At 40.7% G+C, this 13985-nt stretch overlaps 1 protein-coding gene across 1 annotated transcript in view; it reads right to left on the minus strand.

The window, feature by feature from the left end:
* The window catches only part of LOC149138146 (threonine--tRNA ligase, mitochondrial 1-like), a 238096-nt gene that overhangs the window by 105559 nt on the left and 118552 nt on the right, over nucleotides 1–13985 (minus strand). The window contains 2 exon segments of the mRNA XM_089446457.1: nucleotides 11326–11358; nucleotides 11585–11679. Of these exon segments, the coding sequence (XP_089302583.1) occupies nucleotides 11326–11358; nucleotides 11585–11679 (128 nt within the window).

The following is a 13985-nucleotide window of genomic DNA, read 5'->3' on the forward strand; positions in this document are numbered from 1 at the left end:
GCAGTAATGAAGATCTCGGTGGTGCAATAGTGATGGCCTCTATGGTGCAGCAAAGATGATGATCTCAGCAGTGACAAAGAAGAGGATTGGTGTCTTGGTCTTGGAGTGGCTTAATAGGTCAAGGGTCATGGTCTTGATATTCGTCAATTGGAATCTCTATAAGAATAATTTCGTGCAGGTTTTACTCTCAAAGAGTGAGGTTTTGGCCCTGGAAAAAAAGCCAACATCATGTGTTCTTGTCTCTTTTGTTTTTGGTAACTATTTGATGAACTAAGTAGACACACTCTAATAATAAGGAAAGATTGTACTATTAAGAAAGTTAAAAGAACCTCACAAATAGTTATCATGAGAAGAAGAATCTTACAAACTCCATTTGCGTTAGATTCTTCAACACATCTAGTAGTAAATCCAAAAAAACAGGAAAAGAAGAAAAACATTTGTCATTAGTGTGGAACAAATTGGACACTAGGACATAAATGTGAAGATGTCCTTATGCTACTATAAAATTGTGGATGGAATGCAAGTAGAAGTAGAGAAGCCAGATGATGAAATCACAGTAGCATACAATGCAAATTCAGACCATGACAATACACCAAAATCATCACTAGCTTCAATCTCATGTGCTCAGCCAAATAGAAATTAAGATAACAAGCTTCAAGGAGAGATAATTACTCCAAAATACCAATTAGATCCACCAATTACAAAATATATTCCACCACATCCTAGAGATGAAAGGATGCAATATTTAAGAAAAAAATAAAACAACCCTACCGTTCTGTGAACAACCATGATAGGGCAACCATAACTTAAGATCCCTGAAGCGAGTCATAAAAGATAGAAATATCAAAATACTCGTAGATTCTGGCAGTACTCACAATTGTATAGAAATTGTTGTTGTTAAACAACTAAACCTTTTTGTGTACCCCACCAAAGGCCTCATTGTGACAGTTGCTAATGGACAAAAGGTCGGAGAATTAGCAAAATATTATAAGGTTTCAATTCAGATAGAAAAGTTGGAACTACAAATAGAACTCTACACTCCATTGCTTCAAGAGTTCGATATACTTCCAAGTGCAAAATCGTTAACACAGTGGGGAAGTCATACTACAAACCTTGAAGAACAATTCATGGAATTTAATTGGCAAGGACAACACTCCAAATTATATGGTGTTGAAGCTTCCACTCTCAAGAAAAAGAAAACCACACATAGGAACCTCATCAACACTCAAAGCGAGAACAAAGTCAAACCCATAAAAAACGATAAACATCATTTCACCATGGAGACATGCCCAACTAGATAAAATTGTGTTTTACAAAGCATTCCTTGAGAGAGTAGCAATGTTATAAACATAATAAATGCTAGTTAACTAGTTAGTGACAGACATGTCTTATCGAAAAGACACATCATTGGTGAAAAGGCACCCTGCCTAGGTATTTATAATGGGGGCCCTCATTGGTATATTCATCACTTTATCTATACATTAATACAATTACAAATATATTGCCTTCAAATACAAACAAGAACTGTTTATTACAATGGGCCTCTCAAAATGCAAAGAATCCCAATTCTTCAACAAGGTTATTAGCACTATCAATATCTACTTTATCCTCAACAAAGGCTATATTTGTTAATTCTTTAAACTTTCCCTCAAGAAGATCATTGGCATGGCCTTTTCAATTAATTGTTGTATGACATGTTTTTTTATGAGTATAGTGCAGCTTTTCGGCCAAGAATCTCCCGCAATTGCTCTCTTGCCTTCAACTAAGACAGTTGTAATCATGTCTTCTTGAGTTTGTGGAGACATCTAACTAAAAGTAAAAAATGGCATTGTTTTTTTAAAGGCACAATGTTTAAAAAAATGTCTTTGGCATCATCTTCCTCTATTGTAGCTTTGAATTCAACTAGATGTCTGAAGGGAGATCTCAGATTGCTTATGTCGCTAGACTACTAACTACATAAAACACTTGAAACTAAAGAACTAAAGCTTTAGAGAAGACTTTGCATTTATTGCTTTTGCTCCAAATAGTCTATTCAAATTCTCCCAAGTTCCCTTGTATGATTTTTCCACGAGTGATGAAATTCAAAATCTAAGAGACCAAATCTAATAATAGCTTTGCCTTTATCATATTTTATTTGCCATTCCAATGATTTATCTTTATTTAGAGGCAGTTGCTTATTCCCTTTTACTATCCTCGCAGACTCTTGTTGCTAAAATTGGCAACTAGGGCCAAACTCCATGTTGGTCATCTTATTTATGGCAGCTGATATTTTTCTTAGGTCCCTCTCATCGAGAGGTGTAGGATTGATCTAAAGATCATCTGATTCTGATAATTATTCATGGAGTTATGAATTTATTTGTGTTAATAGACAATTCGCAAAGGTCGGCCAGCAACCAAATAAACCCCACATGTGCTCAATGTTTTAGTATAAAAGGAGATGACTTGAGAGTCATTTTACACGCACTTCACTCTTGATTTCTCTCCACTTGTTCTAGGTTTTAGTGGAAGAGAAATCTAAGAGAGGAAGCCCTAAAACGCAGAAGATAAAGGAGCCCTAGTATGAAGCCCTAAACGTAGTCTCTACAAGCCCTAACGCAGTCCTAAGGAGGATGCCCTAATGTAGTCCTAAGAAGGAGGATCTACGCAGCTATGGAGGAGATCTTAGCAGCCCTAGCCGCAGTCCTAGCAAGCCCTATCCTATGACAGCTCTACGCATCCATGTGTGGATATATATCTCTAAGTATAGCTCTGAAATCTGCGTGGAGAAGGAGGCTTCCCTAGACAGCGTGGAAGGGTTGTATGAACAGCGTATTTCTGAGGTAAGTTTAAGGGTTAGACAAATATGTTTGGGGTTGTTTCAAGTGCATATTTAGAGCAGGGATTGCAGGAGTTTTAGCTGCAGTTTGAAGGGCCAAAGGGGCAGCTTGGGGAGCTTAAAGAGCAGGGTGGTAATTCTGTGAAGAGGCCAAGTAGTTGTAGGTTACAGTGGGCTGCTTTGAGGCTTGTTTGAGAGTCGCCTTGGCTGCAGATTGTTGGGCAAGGAAGGCCGCAAATCTGAAGGAGAAAACAGTGTTGTTTAAGGGTTGTTTGGGTGGTGTATAAGGGAGCTGCAGCTACAACTAGTTGTTGGGCTAGGCCGCAAGCCATAGCGAGCAGCTAGAGGCCATCTACGTGTTGTGTTTGAGGTAAAACAAGCAGACAAAGGCAACATAGGAGTGGAGGCATACTCCCTTGGTAAACCACAGTCTTTTGGAGGGATGATTGTTGAGTTGTGTGAAGGAATAGGGTTGTAGGTGATGCCCTAACCAGAGAGCAACAGTGCAGCAGTGTAGTGTGATGGGACAACAGTGCTAGCAGCAATGGCATAGTGCAATGATGGCACAAATGGGATAGCAAGTTGTGATGGGACAGCAAGCAAACATGGAATGGCAATGTCACTAACAGTGGGACAGCAGTATGCCACATGGGACAGAAGTGGCTAGCATGGTGCAATTATGGCACATGGGACAGTTGTGGTAGCATGGTGCAGCAATGGCACATGGGACAATTGTGGCAACATGGTGCAACAATGGCACATGGGACAGCAGTGGCAACATAAGGTACAGCAGTATGATGTGTGCGGCATGGTTATGAGGTCCAGCATAGTGATGATGGGTGCAGCACAGTGAGGTGCAGCATAATGACAAAGTGCAACACAATGATAGGTGAAGGAGTCACCTTGGAGAATCAGTGGAAGCAGCATGTCTTCAACTGAGTTCAGTTATTTCATGTATCATCTTCTTAGGATGATCTATGCTCTTATTTAGATAAGTCAAAGTGTTGACTTCTGTTGTAATTGTACTATCTCTCTCTCTCTGTTGAATTATTGAAGAACATATAAGAAGAATTGATCAAGGGTTTCCCCACATTGGGGTTTGTCCCTGGCTAGCGCCACATCTTGTGTCCTCTTGTCTTGGCTTGTCTTCTGCGATCTATATTTATGTTCTATATGCAACTTACTTTAATGCTGATGTGATTGCTAATTTGGAAAAGATATTGAGCTAACTATGAAAATTGAAATAAATTGCTCTAAGCACAGAACATACCTAAAATTAATATGGTATCAGAGCTAAGGTGAAGACAAAGCCCAAGCAAGAGTGAAAGAGCAATCACAAAAGACAGTTGGGAAAGGACAAAAGGATCAATGGATTCCTCGTCCCTCTTCAAATTCGCCAAGGGTGAAGTCGAAGCAGAGAATATTATCAGAATGGCGCAGCGGAAGCTTCTGATGGCCTACCTAAAAGATCTCTTCAAAAGGAAGTACAGATCTAAGGGTGGAAGGAAAGGCAGATGCCTTACTTACAATAAGTTCGGCCATTATTCGAAGGAGTGTCCAAATAGCAGGGACACATCACTTGATGAAGATGACAATCATTCCAGGGACATCCTCAATGATAAAAGGAATGACAGGTAATGCAGGTCATCAAGGAAATGGCCGACTCTTCAAAGAAAGCAAGGAACCCCAGGTATGAAGAATCAAATGTTGTTTATGATAAGATAAAGAAGTGTTATCTTGTATTGGCCCTCTCCTTCAGACTCTTTGGGAATCTTGTTTATTGATTGTAGTGCTTCAAGGCACTTTAACGGATAGAAGGGTGCTCTCTCTAATTTGGTAGAGATGGAAACAATCATAGGATTATACTTGGAGTCGATGCCACCTATCCCAGAAAAGGTGTAGGGAATGTTACCCCTCAATTGAATAAGGGTAACTCGATTCATTTACAGAATCTCTTTTATGTACCTGATTGCAAGAAGAACCGGTGTCCATTTCGGTAATGGAAGTCAAAAGTTTCAAGGTGGCACTCATCGACGGAAAGGTACGTGTTTGAAAATAGAAATGCTTTTACTCATGGGTTCAGGGTTGGCAATTTATATCAAGTTGCAGGATGGTCCATTGGGGACCATGTCAGTTGACACATCTCATCTATAGCACCGGAGGTCTACTTATGTGGCCCTATAGACTCGGATGCCTGAATTCAAGAAGAGCATGAAGGTACATGTCTGAGATGTACCGAAGGAAAAATCTTACAAGGGGACCATTCCCCTCATATAGCAAGTCCACAGGCTTGGAACAAACCAAGGGGTTTGAGATTCATGATCAAGAATCTCGTGTATACAGGTGGAAGAAAGCCCTCTATGGCTTGAAGCAAAACATCCCGGGCTTAGTATGAGAGGATTGATAGTTGTCTAATGAAGCTGAGATTCACTAAGAGTGAAGTCGATCCAAACCATTGCTTGAAGGTTTTGGATGATAGACCTCTCATACTGGCACCTTTTGAGGACGACCTCTTTCCGACAGGTGCAGACCCTCTCATTTGCAGAAGTAAGAGGGAGTTAGATTCCGGATTTGGAATGGTAAACTTCAAGCCTGTGACTACCTCGATGGAGCGTAGCTTTCAGAAGTTATGTGGTAGTAATGCCAGACTAGATTTGGGAAATGCCTCTGAGTTTCATAAACTCTTTCGCATTGATGTTCTTGGTGAACTTCCGTCCGGACATATGTTTTGCAGTTAGCATGATGAGCTCATATATGGTTGAGCCTCCCTATATTGGTGCCAAGAATCTTTTCAGATATCTTCGGGGCATAATCTCTCATGGATTGAGATACACTGTCGGAAATGTGAAGTTGCATGATTATTCAAATGTTGACTCGGCAGGCAGTGTGGAGGATCGTAAGAGGACTTATGAGTGTTGGTTCTCTTTGGGATCTGCTTTGATATCATGGATGAGCAGGAACCAGAAGATGGTTGCTTTGAGCACCGTTGAGACCAAATACATAGCTACGACTATGGTCTCGTGTGAAGCTGCCTGGTTGTGGAAGCTCTTCAGTAAGTTGTTTGTACACATGATGGATACCACTGTGATCTTATGTGTCAACCAGGTGGGATTCGATTGTTGAGGAATCTTGTATTCTATAACTGCTCCAATATATAGACATCAGATACTACCTTATCTGGGATATGGTACGTCGATGAGTGAGGAGGCTCCATCACATTGAGATTGATGTACAGGTCGCAGACATTCTGTCGAAGCCCCGGGGAAAGGTCAAATTTGTGACTTTCCCGAACGACTTGGAGTCGTTGAGAGACCCTCTTATGAGGGTCCTGTATGATGCATTCATTGAGCTCTGGGAGCTCCAAGGGGCTTGGGGTACTTCTTGGAGCAACAAGCAACCATAGGGCGACTCACCCTCCCCTAATGGTGTGTTGTGTACAGGGTGAATGGCTCAGCCTTCCCCTGTGATACCCCGTGGTGATTTAGGGACAGGATGAGCGGTTCTCCTGTTGAGGCATCCTACCCATGCAGTATGGGACTCATAGGAAGTACCTCTCATCTGGCCAATGAGCAAAGAAATGGGGTTAAGGACCATAGTAGTACTATCGATGGACGCATCATTGTATCTACCGTACTCCCTATGCTAGGATGACCTTCAGTGATCTAGGATCAATGAAACTGATCTGGGATCCGTATGAGTGGTTTGAAACACTCTCTTTTAATATTGATCTGGGATCAATTGGAACTAACTTTGGGTCAGTAAGAGTGATATGACTCACTCTCTTGGAACTGATCTAGGATCAGTAAGAGTGGTATGACACACTCTCTTCACATGAAACTGACTTCGGGTCAGTGGAGAATGGTATGAGACATTCTCGATCAATTCTTCTTCTTCATGGTTCAGCAGAGCAGAGCCAAGCAGTGCAGGGCACAGTTGACAAAGATAGTACAGTCTGGCCGATTGATCAGCGGATGGAGTTCTCCCTAGTTGAGAGGGAGTGTTAAAATTGGCAACTAGGGCCAAACTTCATGTTGGTCATCTTATTTATGGCAGTCTCCCTAGTTGAGAGGGAGTGTTAAAATTGGCAACTAGGGCCAAACTCCATGTTGGTCATCTTATTTATGGCAGCTAGTATTTTTCTTGGAACCCTCTCATCGAGAGGTGTAGGATTGATCTAAAGATCATCCGATTCCGATAAGTATTCATGGAGTTATGAATTTATTTGTGTTAATAGACAATTCGTCAAGGTCAGTCAGCGACCAAATAAACCCCACATTGCTCAACGTTTTAGTATAAAAGGAGATGACTTGAGAGTCATTTTATACACACTTCACTCTTGATTTCTCTCCACTTGTTCTGGGTTTTAGTGGACGAGAAATCTAAGAGAGGAAGCCCTAAAATGCAGAAGGTAAAGGAGCACTAGTATGAAGCCCTAAACGCAGTCTCTACAAGCCCTAGACGCAATCCTAAGGAGGATGCCCTAACGCAATCCTAAGATGGAGGAACTACGCAGCTATGGAGGAGGTCTTAGCAGCCCTAGCCGCAGTCCTAGCAAGCCCTAACCTATGACAGCTCTACGCATCCATGTGTGGATATATATCTCTAAGTATAGCTCTGAAATCTGCGTGGAGAAGGAGGCTTGGAACCGTGGTTAGGAGGCTGCCCTAGACAGCATGGAAGGGTTGTATGGACAGCGTATTTCTGAGGTAAGTTTAAGGGTTAGACAAATCTGTTTGGGGTTGTTTCAAGTGCAGATTTAGAGCAGGGATTGCAGGAGTCTTAGCCACAGTTTGAAGGGCCAAAGGGACAGCGTGGGGGAGCTTAAAGAGCAGCGTGGTATTTCTGTGGAGAGGCCGAGTTGCTGTAGGTTACAGCGGGCTGCTTTGAGGCTTGTTTGAGAGCCGTCTTGGGTGCAGATTGTTGGGCAAGGAAGGCCGCAAATCTGGAGGAGAAAACAATGTTGTTTAAGGGTTGTTTGGGTGGTGTATAAGGGAGTCGCAGCTACAGCTAGCTGCTGGGCTAGGCCGCAGGCCATAGCCAGCAGCTAGAGGCCATCTATGTGCTGTGTTTGAGGTAAAACAAGCAGACAAAGGCAGCATAGGAGTGGAGGCATACTCCCTTGGTAAACCACAGTCTTTTGGAGGGCTGATTGCTGAGTTGTGTGAAGGAATAGGGCTGTAGGTGATGCCCTAACCAGAGAGCAACAGTGCAGCAATGCAGTGTGATGGGACAGCAGTGCTAGCAGCAATGGCATAGTGCAATGATGGCACAATTGGAATAGCAAGCTATGATGGGACAGCAAGCAAACATGGAATGGCGATGTCACTAACAGTGGGACAGCAGTGGCTAGCATGGTGCAGCTATGGCACATGGGACAGTTGTGGTAGCATGGTGCAGCAATGGCACATGGGACAACTGTGGCAGCATGGTGCAACAATGGCACATGGGACAGCAGTGGCAGCATAAGGTACAGCAGTATGATGTGTGCAACATGGTTATGAGGTCCAGCATAGTGATGATGGGTGCAGCATGGTGCAGCACGGTGAGGTGCAACATAATGACGAGGTGCAGCACAATGATAGGTGAAGGAGTCACCTTGGAGAATCAGTTGAAGCAACATGTCTTCAACTGAGTTCAGCTATCTCATGTATCATCTTCTTAGAGATGATCTATGCTCTTATTTAGATAAGTCAAAGTGTTGACTTCTGTTGTAATTGTACTATCTCTCTCTCTGTTGAACTATTGAAGAACATATAAGAAGAATTGATCAAGGGTTTCCCCACATTGGGATTTGTCCCTGGCTAGCGCCACATCTTGTGTCCTCTTGTCTTAGCTTGTCTTCTGCAATCTATATTTATGTTCTATCTGCAATTTACTTTAACGCTGATGTGATTGCTAATCTGGAAAAGATATTGAGCTAACTGTGAAAATTGAAATAAATTGCTCTATGCACAGAACATACCTAAAATTAAGTTTTAACACTTGTTCATCAATTGCATCTGGATTTTTACCATCCAAGTTTGGAAATTGAGATCACAGTAGAAAAGTAAAACACTGTGTAAGCCCTGTAAAAAAAATAAAGATAGTGCTTCCTAACAATAACAACCTACCCGGATGCGGGTGCTTCCTCCAGGTTTCAATGACTTGCCGCACTGAACCGACAGTTGGCTTCATCGCTGGCAGAAGGGCGTACTGTTTGGTACAGGAGGCAGTTATGATTTATAGGCTCAAGGTGGTCGCATTAAGTATGGAGCTCTCTCGAAATTGGTTAGTGTTAAACCCAAGCATGGCTACCAGGATGGCGCATGAGCTATGGGTACTGCAACCGAGTTACAGCATTTATGGTCCAGCGATCTTTAATACAATGCCGGGTCTGCCTTGGAGCATAGTCATTTGTGTTTGGAGCGGGAGACGTCGGAAGGTCCACAGAGCCCCCTCTGTTCTGGTTCATTGGCACTCCATTTGCCTGCAGCCTTTTTCTGCGCCCGCTTGCAAAATGCGAAGGCGTGGCATTCCTCGGCGGGGTAGCAACTATGGCAATAGGGGGGGTCGTGCTCATCCTGCACCCCCGGTAGTCAATCCTATTTCCTCAATTCCGCCTTCTCCTCTGTCGCTTGATTCTGAGAGGGCTCGTCCGAATAGTTCGTTTCAGACTTCTAGTTTTTCTTTTCAGAGTGAGGTCAACAAGCCTATTATTACTGTCAATTTCACTATTTCGGTTGCTGAAGTAGAAGGTAGTCCCTCCAGCTCTGTTCCCTCTGAGAATGAACCTTCTCAAGATGAAGGCATACTGCTTGGGGATTTAGCCGGGCGGGTTTATCGCGCGGAACGTCAGCTCGATGATCCTGACCGTCAGCATGATGCTCCTGAACAAACTCGGCCTGTGAATCCAGTTCAGGAAGGCGCTCAGCATCAGAGTCCGAACTCAACTCCAGCTCAGGTTAATGCTCCCCCCTGTGGTCCCTCTCGCCGACCCTCTGGATTCCTGCACCTGGTCACCCATCCCAACGGTGAGCCAGTCCTGGATGAAGAAGGCTATGTCACTTGGGTAGCATCCCCCAGTCCGGAAAAGGAGGAAGCGCCACCGTCCCCGAATCATGCCGGTTCAGCTCAGTAATTTCTGGCCGGGGGGCCATCCTGCTCTTATTTTTTGTTTTTTTGCTCTTACGGCCCTGGATAGGGAGTTAAAAGTTGATGACTGGTTCACTCTGTCATTTGATTTTGTCAATGTCGGAGATTTTTTGCTTCGGGTTGTTATTGTAGGTCTAGAAATCCACAAGCATGCTACATCTTGTCTGCAGGACCTCTATGTATTTTTGACTGAAAGGATCTATTGCAAAATCCATGCTTTTACAGCTGAGGATTGGCTGAGGCCTCCTCTCGAATTGTAACCTCTATGTACATATTTTTACTTTTTTAATAGAATTAGCTTTTACCGAGAAAAAAATAAAAAAAAACAATAACAACCTGCTAGAACAGTAACAGGAAAAAAATAACAATAAAATACTATCTGTACTATGCCCCTTAAAATTTTCAGAGAAATAGAAATACATTATGCTTTCCTTTATTGTGCTCTTCACATATCAATGGGCTTTAATCTCCATTTAAAGCTTCAGGCTCTAAAGATTCCCTGTCAAGTTTGCAAGGGGGGATACTATGATGGAATTTCCAAAACTTCAACAATTGCAGACATACTGAACCATTTGATTGAATACCCTGTAACCTTTAGCAGAAAGATATGATGAGAAACTGATCTCATAAATTGACCTGTGTTTCTCCTTCAAAATGCAAAGTACACAGTAACGTGGCCAGGGCATTTCTCATCATTGTTTTCTCTTCAACAATGACTTCACTCCTTATTCATGGTGGTTATAGATGATGACTTATACTATTCAAGCTTGATGATTAATAGCAGCTCTTTTGACCTGAAACATGGCAATGAATACGCTCCCTCAACCTTACAGGTGATGATAACTACGCAGTTCCCATTGGGTGATGGTAACTACGCAGTTCCCATTGATTACCTTCTTTTAATTTGATATCATGGCTACATCTAATTTGAGAATGATGGCCAGTGCTTCCATTGGCTATGCAATCCTTTGATGTATGATGACTGAGATCCAGCAAACTCTTTATAGTATCTGTTGCTCAGATACATTATTATGAAACGAGATAGATCGCTGAATGCTAAAACCCTAGATAGGGTTAGTCGCATAACTGAGCACAATAACACACTTATATTATGAAAATAATGCAGACAGTTACAATAGGATTCACGGTTCACCTCTTATATAGACTGAGAGGTTATATTTACTCAAAACTGTAAGAGCTAATAATAATAATCAGAAAACCTATCCCTTAGCCTAGATCACGAAAGTCATTTTATCACAATGTAAGCTGTATATTCTAACAAAACTCATCCAATACCAATATAAAATCACCAAATTGAAGTATATTGCAATGGCCTCATGATTAATATAGCAAATTCTATAATTCGAACTTTCTTATACCTGAGATTCCTTGCAAAAGATATGTGCATCATCCTACAATGGTAAAAAAACAATGTTACAACCATGTTTTGTAATCATCTGAAGAAAAGATAAAATATATACTATGTAATAAAACCTCTATTAAATGAGGGCTAATTATCATCTTAATCTGTGTCCTTCCACTCTTGAGTTACATAAACGAAAATAAAAAAGTGTGGGTAACCTAAAAAAGTTATATGTTGAAACATCACATCTAGAGTTGTATGACAAGCCCTTAAACCTGTTGAAATCGCCGAACACGAGTCAGCCCAGTCAACGCACCACTAAGTTCGTTGCGATGCAAAACCCCAAAATCAGCCAAACGCAATGGTAATTCTGCCATGATATCACAAAGTACATAGACACTTCAATATGTATAAACAGAATATCCGAACAGAATTATTCATGAGAAAAGAGAGGTCTAATAAATCATAAATTTCACTGAGTATTATCCTAGATCCATGAGGCTAGTCAAGCAAAAGAATTTGGCATTTGAAAACTTTAGTACACACTTTGCAATCCCTAAACATTAATGTTAATTCCATTGACAATCAAAACCAAGTGCAGTTTGAGTTGGTACAACTAGAGCAAAACAAAGCAGGCTGACTACCAACAAAAAAAAGTGTTAGCCTAACAAACAAATAAGAGCAAAAACTTCAATACTTGTTATTACATGACATCATTGCACACAACTAACATTTATAGAGAGATACCTGGAAAGGTTTCCAATCCAAAAACCTTAACCCCAGAAGCGAAGATCCCAATATCACCAATGCTATGATAAGAATAGTAGAGCAGCTAAATCAATTATAGGACAACTTAATTAACAGAGCTCATTATAAGAAAGTTATGCATCGAACTGCGGTGTCTGAAGAACTTGGGCCAACATCAAGAAGTTGCAGAAGAAGTGAACCATAGAGTGGTTAAAGTATAATTGGATAAGAGTCGTCAAAATGTCGTAGAAGCTACTGGATTAAAGGTCAACGCTGGTGAGTTGACCCATCATGTCACGGAGGAAGGGATGAACAGGCATATTTGCAGAAGTGCCAATGTGAAGGTGGACACAACCATTTTTGACAGAGACTATCAGTCTATTTTTCTTAAATAATTTTAAATCCTAATTTAAGAATTTGTGGTAGGTTTTGGCTTCATCAGGAATTTTTTGAGGTTTGAATATAATTTCCAACTTCTAAGTTTCAGATTTGTAGACAAAAAGTTCGTTATTGTGTTTCTAAGCAGTGGTAGGGTTATCGTTGATATTCTCGATGTGTGGAACGACACTAGGGCTGTAATTTACAGTTCTTTGGCATATTTAAATGTTTACAAAAATAACAAATTAGATGCTGAAGTGTTGAAAGAAATTGAAATGTCATGATGGTGATCAAGGAACCTATGATTAATGATATCTTACCTGAAGTGGAAGGCAATGTTGATGCATTCAATATTTGGGACCACTTTAAAAACTTACATTAGACGTCAGATGAAGGTAGAGATTTTTATTAAAGAAATTGTTATTTTCAAAAAATATGGAGGAATATGAGCCTCTTTCAAGAACACACATTCAAAATGAAATGGTTAAAAATCTGTAGAAAGTCATCAATAGAAAAGTTAATGAAAAAGACGTGGTATTAATTACATTAAAAAACCTACACCCTTCATATGAAAACTTAGAAACCTGCAATATAAATTATGGAGATGGAAATCTAACATTTGAGCAATAGAGTAATAAACTTTTACAGAAGGGACAGGTTGAAGAAGAAATCTACTAGCAAGTACTGTGAATGGAGGATCAGAAGCTGCCTTCAAAACGGCAACTCAAAGCAAAGGCAAGCCTGATGATGACAGCAAGAGTGGGAAAGATGAGAAGTGTTTTTATTGCAGCAAGCACGAACATCAAGCCAAGTTTTCAAGGAAACGGTTGTGGGATAAAAACAAAAACAGCAGCTTTCTTTTGAAGATCGGCTTCTTTTGAATCGGTATCAAAAAAACAAGCCAATGTAACTGAATGTAAACAGAAAAAGGAATTTTATGGCTTTGTGACGAGATATAAAGGAATCATTGAAGACAAAACATGTCGGTACATTGATTCAAGGGCCTCGTGACATTTTACTAATCCAAAAGATTGTTATGTTGATTTTGTGGATTTCTACAACATACTAGGTCTGCTAACACATTTGCTTTCCATCAGTAAGCATAGCTCACACTTGATGTTGTATTCAGTAATGAAAGATGTTTTATTGTCAACAAAAATAGCAAAAGGGTAATTGCTTTGGGTGTGAATGAATATGATATGTTTCAGGTCATGGATGGTTGTGAGAAGTTCATTGCAAGAGAGAACGTGAAGAAACAAAAAGGTAAGCAACAGATTCATTATGGCTTAATTGTTGAGTTTCCTAAAAAGAGGAAGACCCTTTCTGTTATGAACATAAACATAAAATAAAATAAATAAGAATAACTTATAATTAATGAAGAGACATGTCCCAACTAAAAAAGACGTGAATATTAATGAAAAAGCACTCCCACATAGCTATATATGAGGCCCTCATTTGCAAAATCATATCATTCCTTCGTGTATTAATTTATTCATTATTGTATCTTCAAAGGATACTTTTATATTACAAGTATTTTGGATATTTTATTGG

This window comes from Pinus tabuliformis, chromosome X (genome assembly GCF_031772625.1).
Source record: "Pinus tabuliformis cultivar Carrire ecotype Pingquan chromosome X, CPIR1, whole genome shotgun sequence".
NCBI lineage: Eukaryota > Viridiplantae > Streptophyta > Pinopsida > Pinales > Pinaceae > Pinus > Pinus tabuliformis.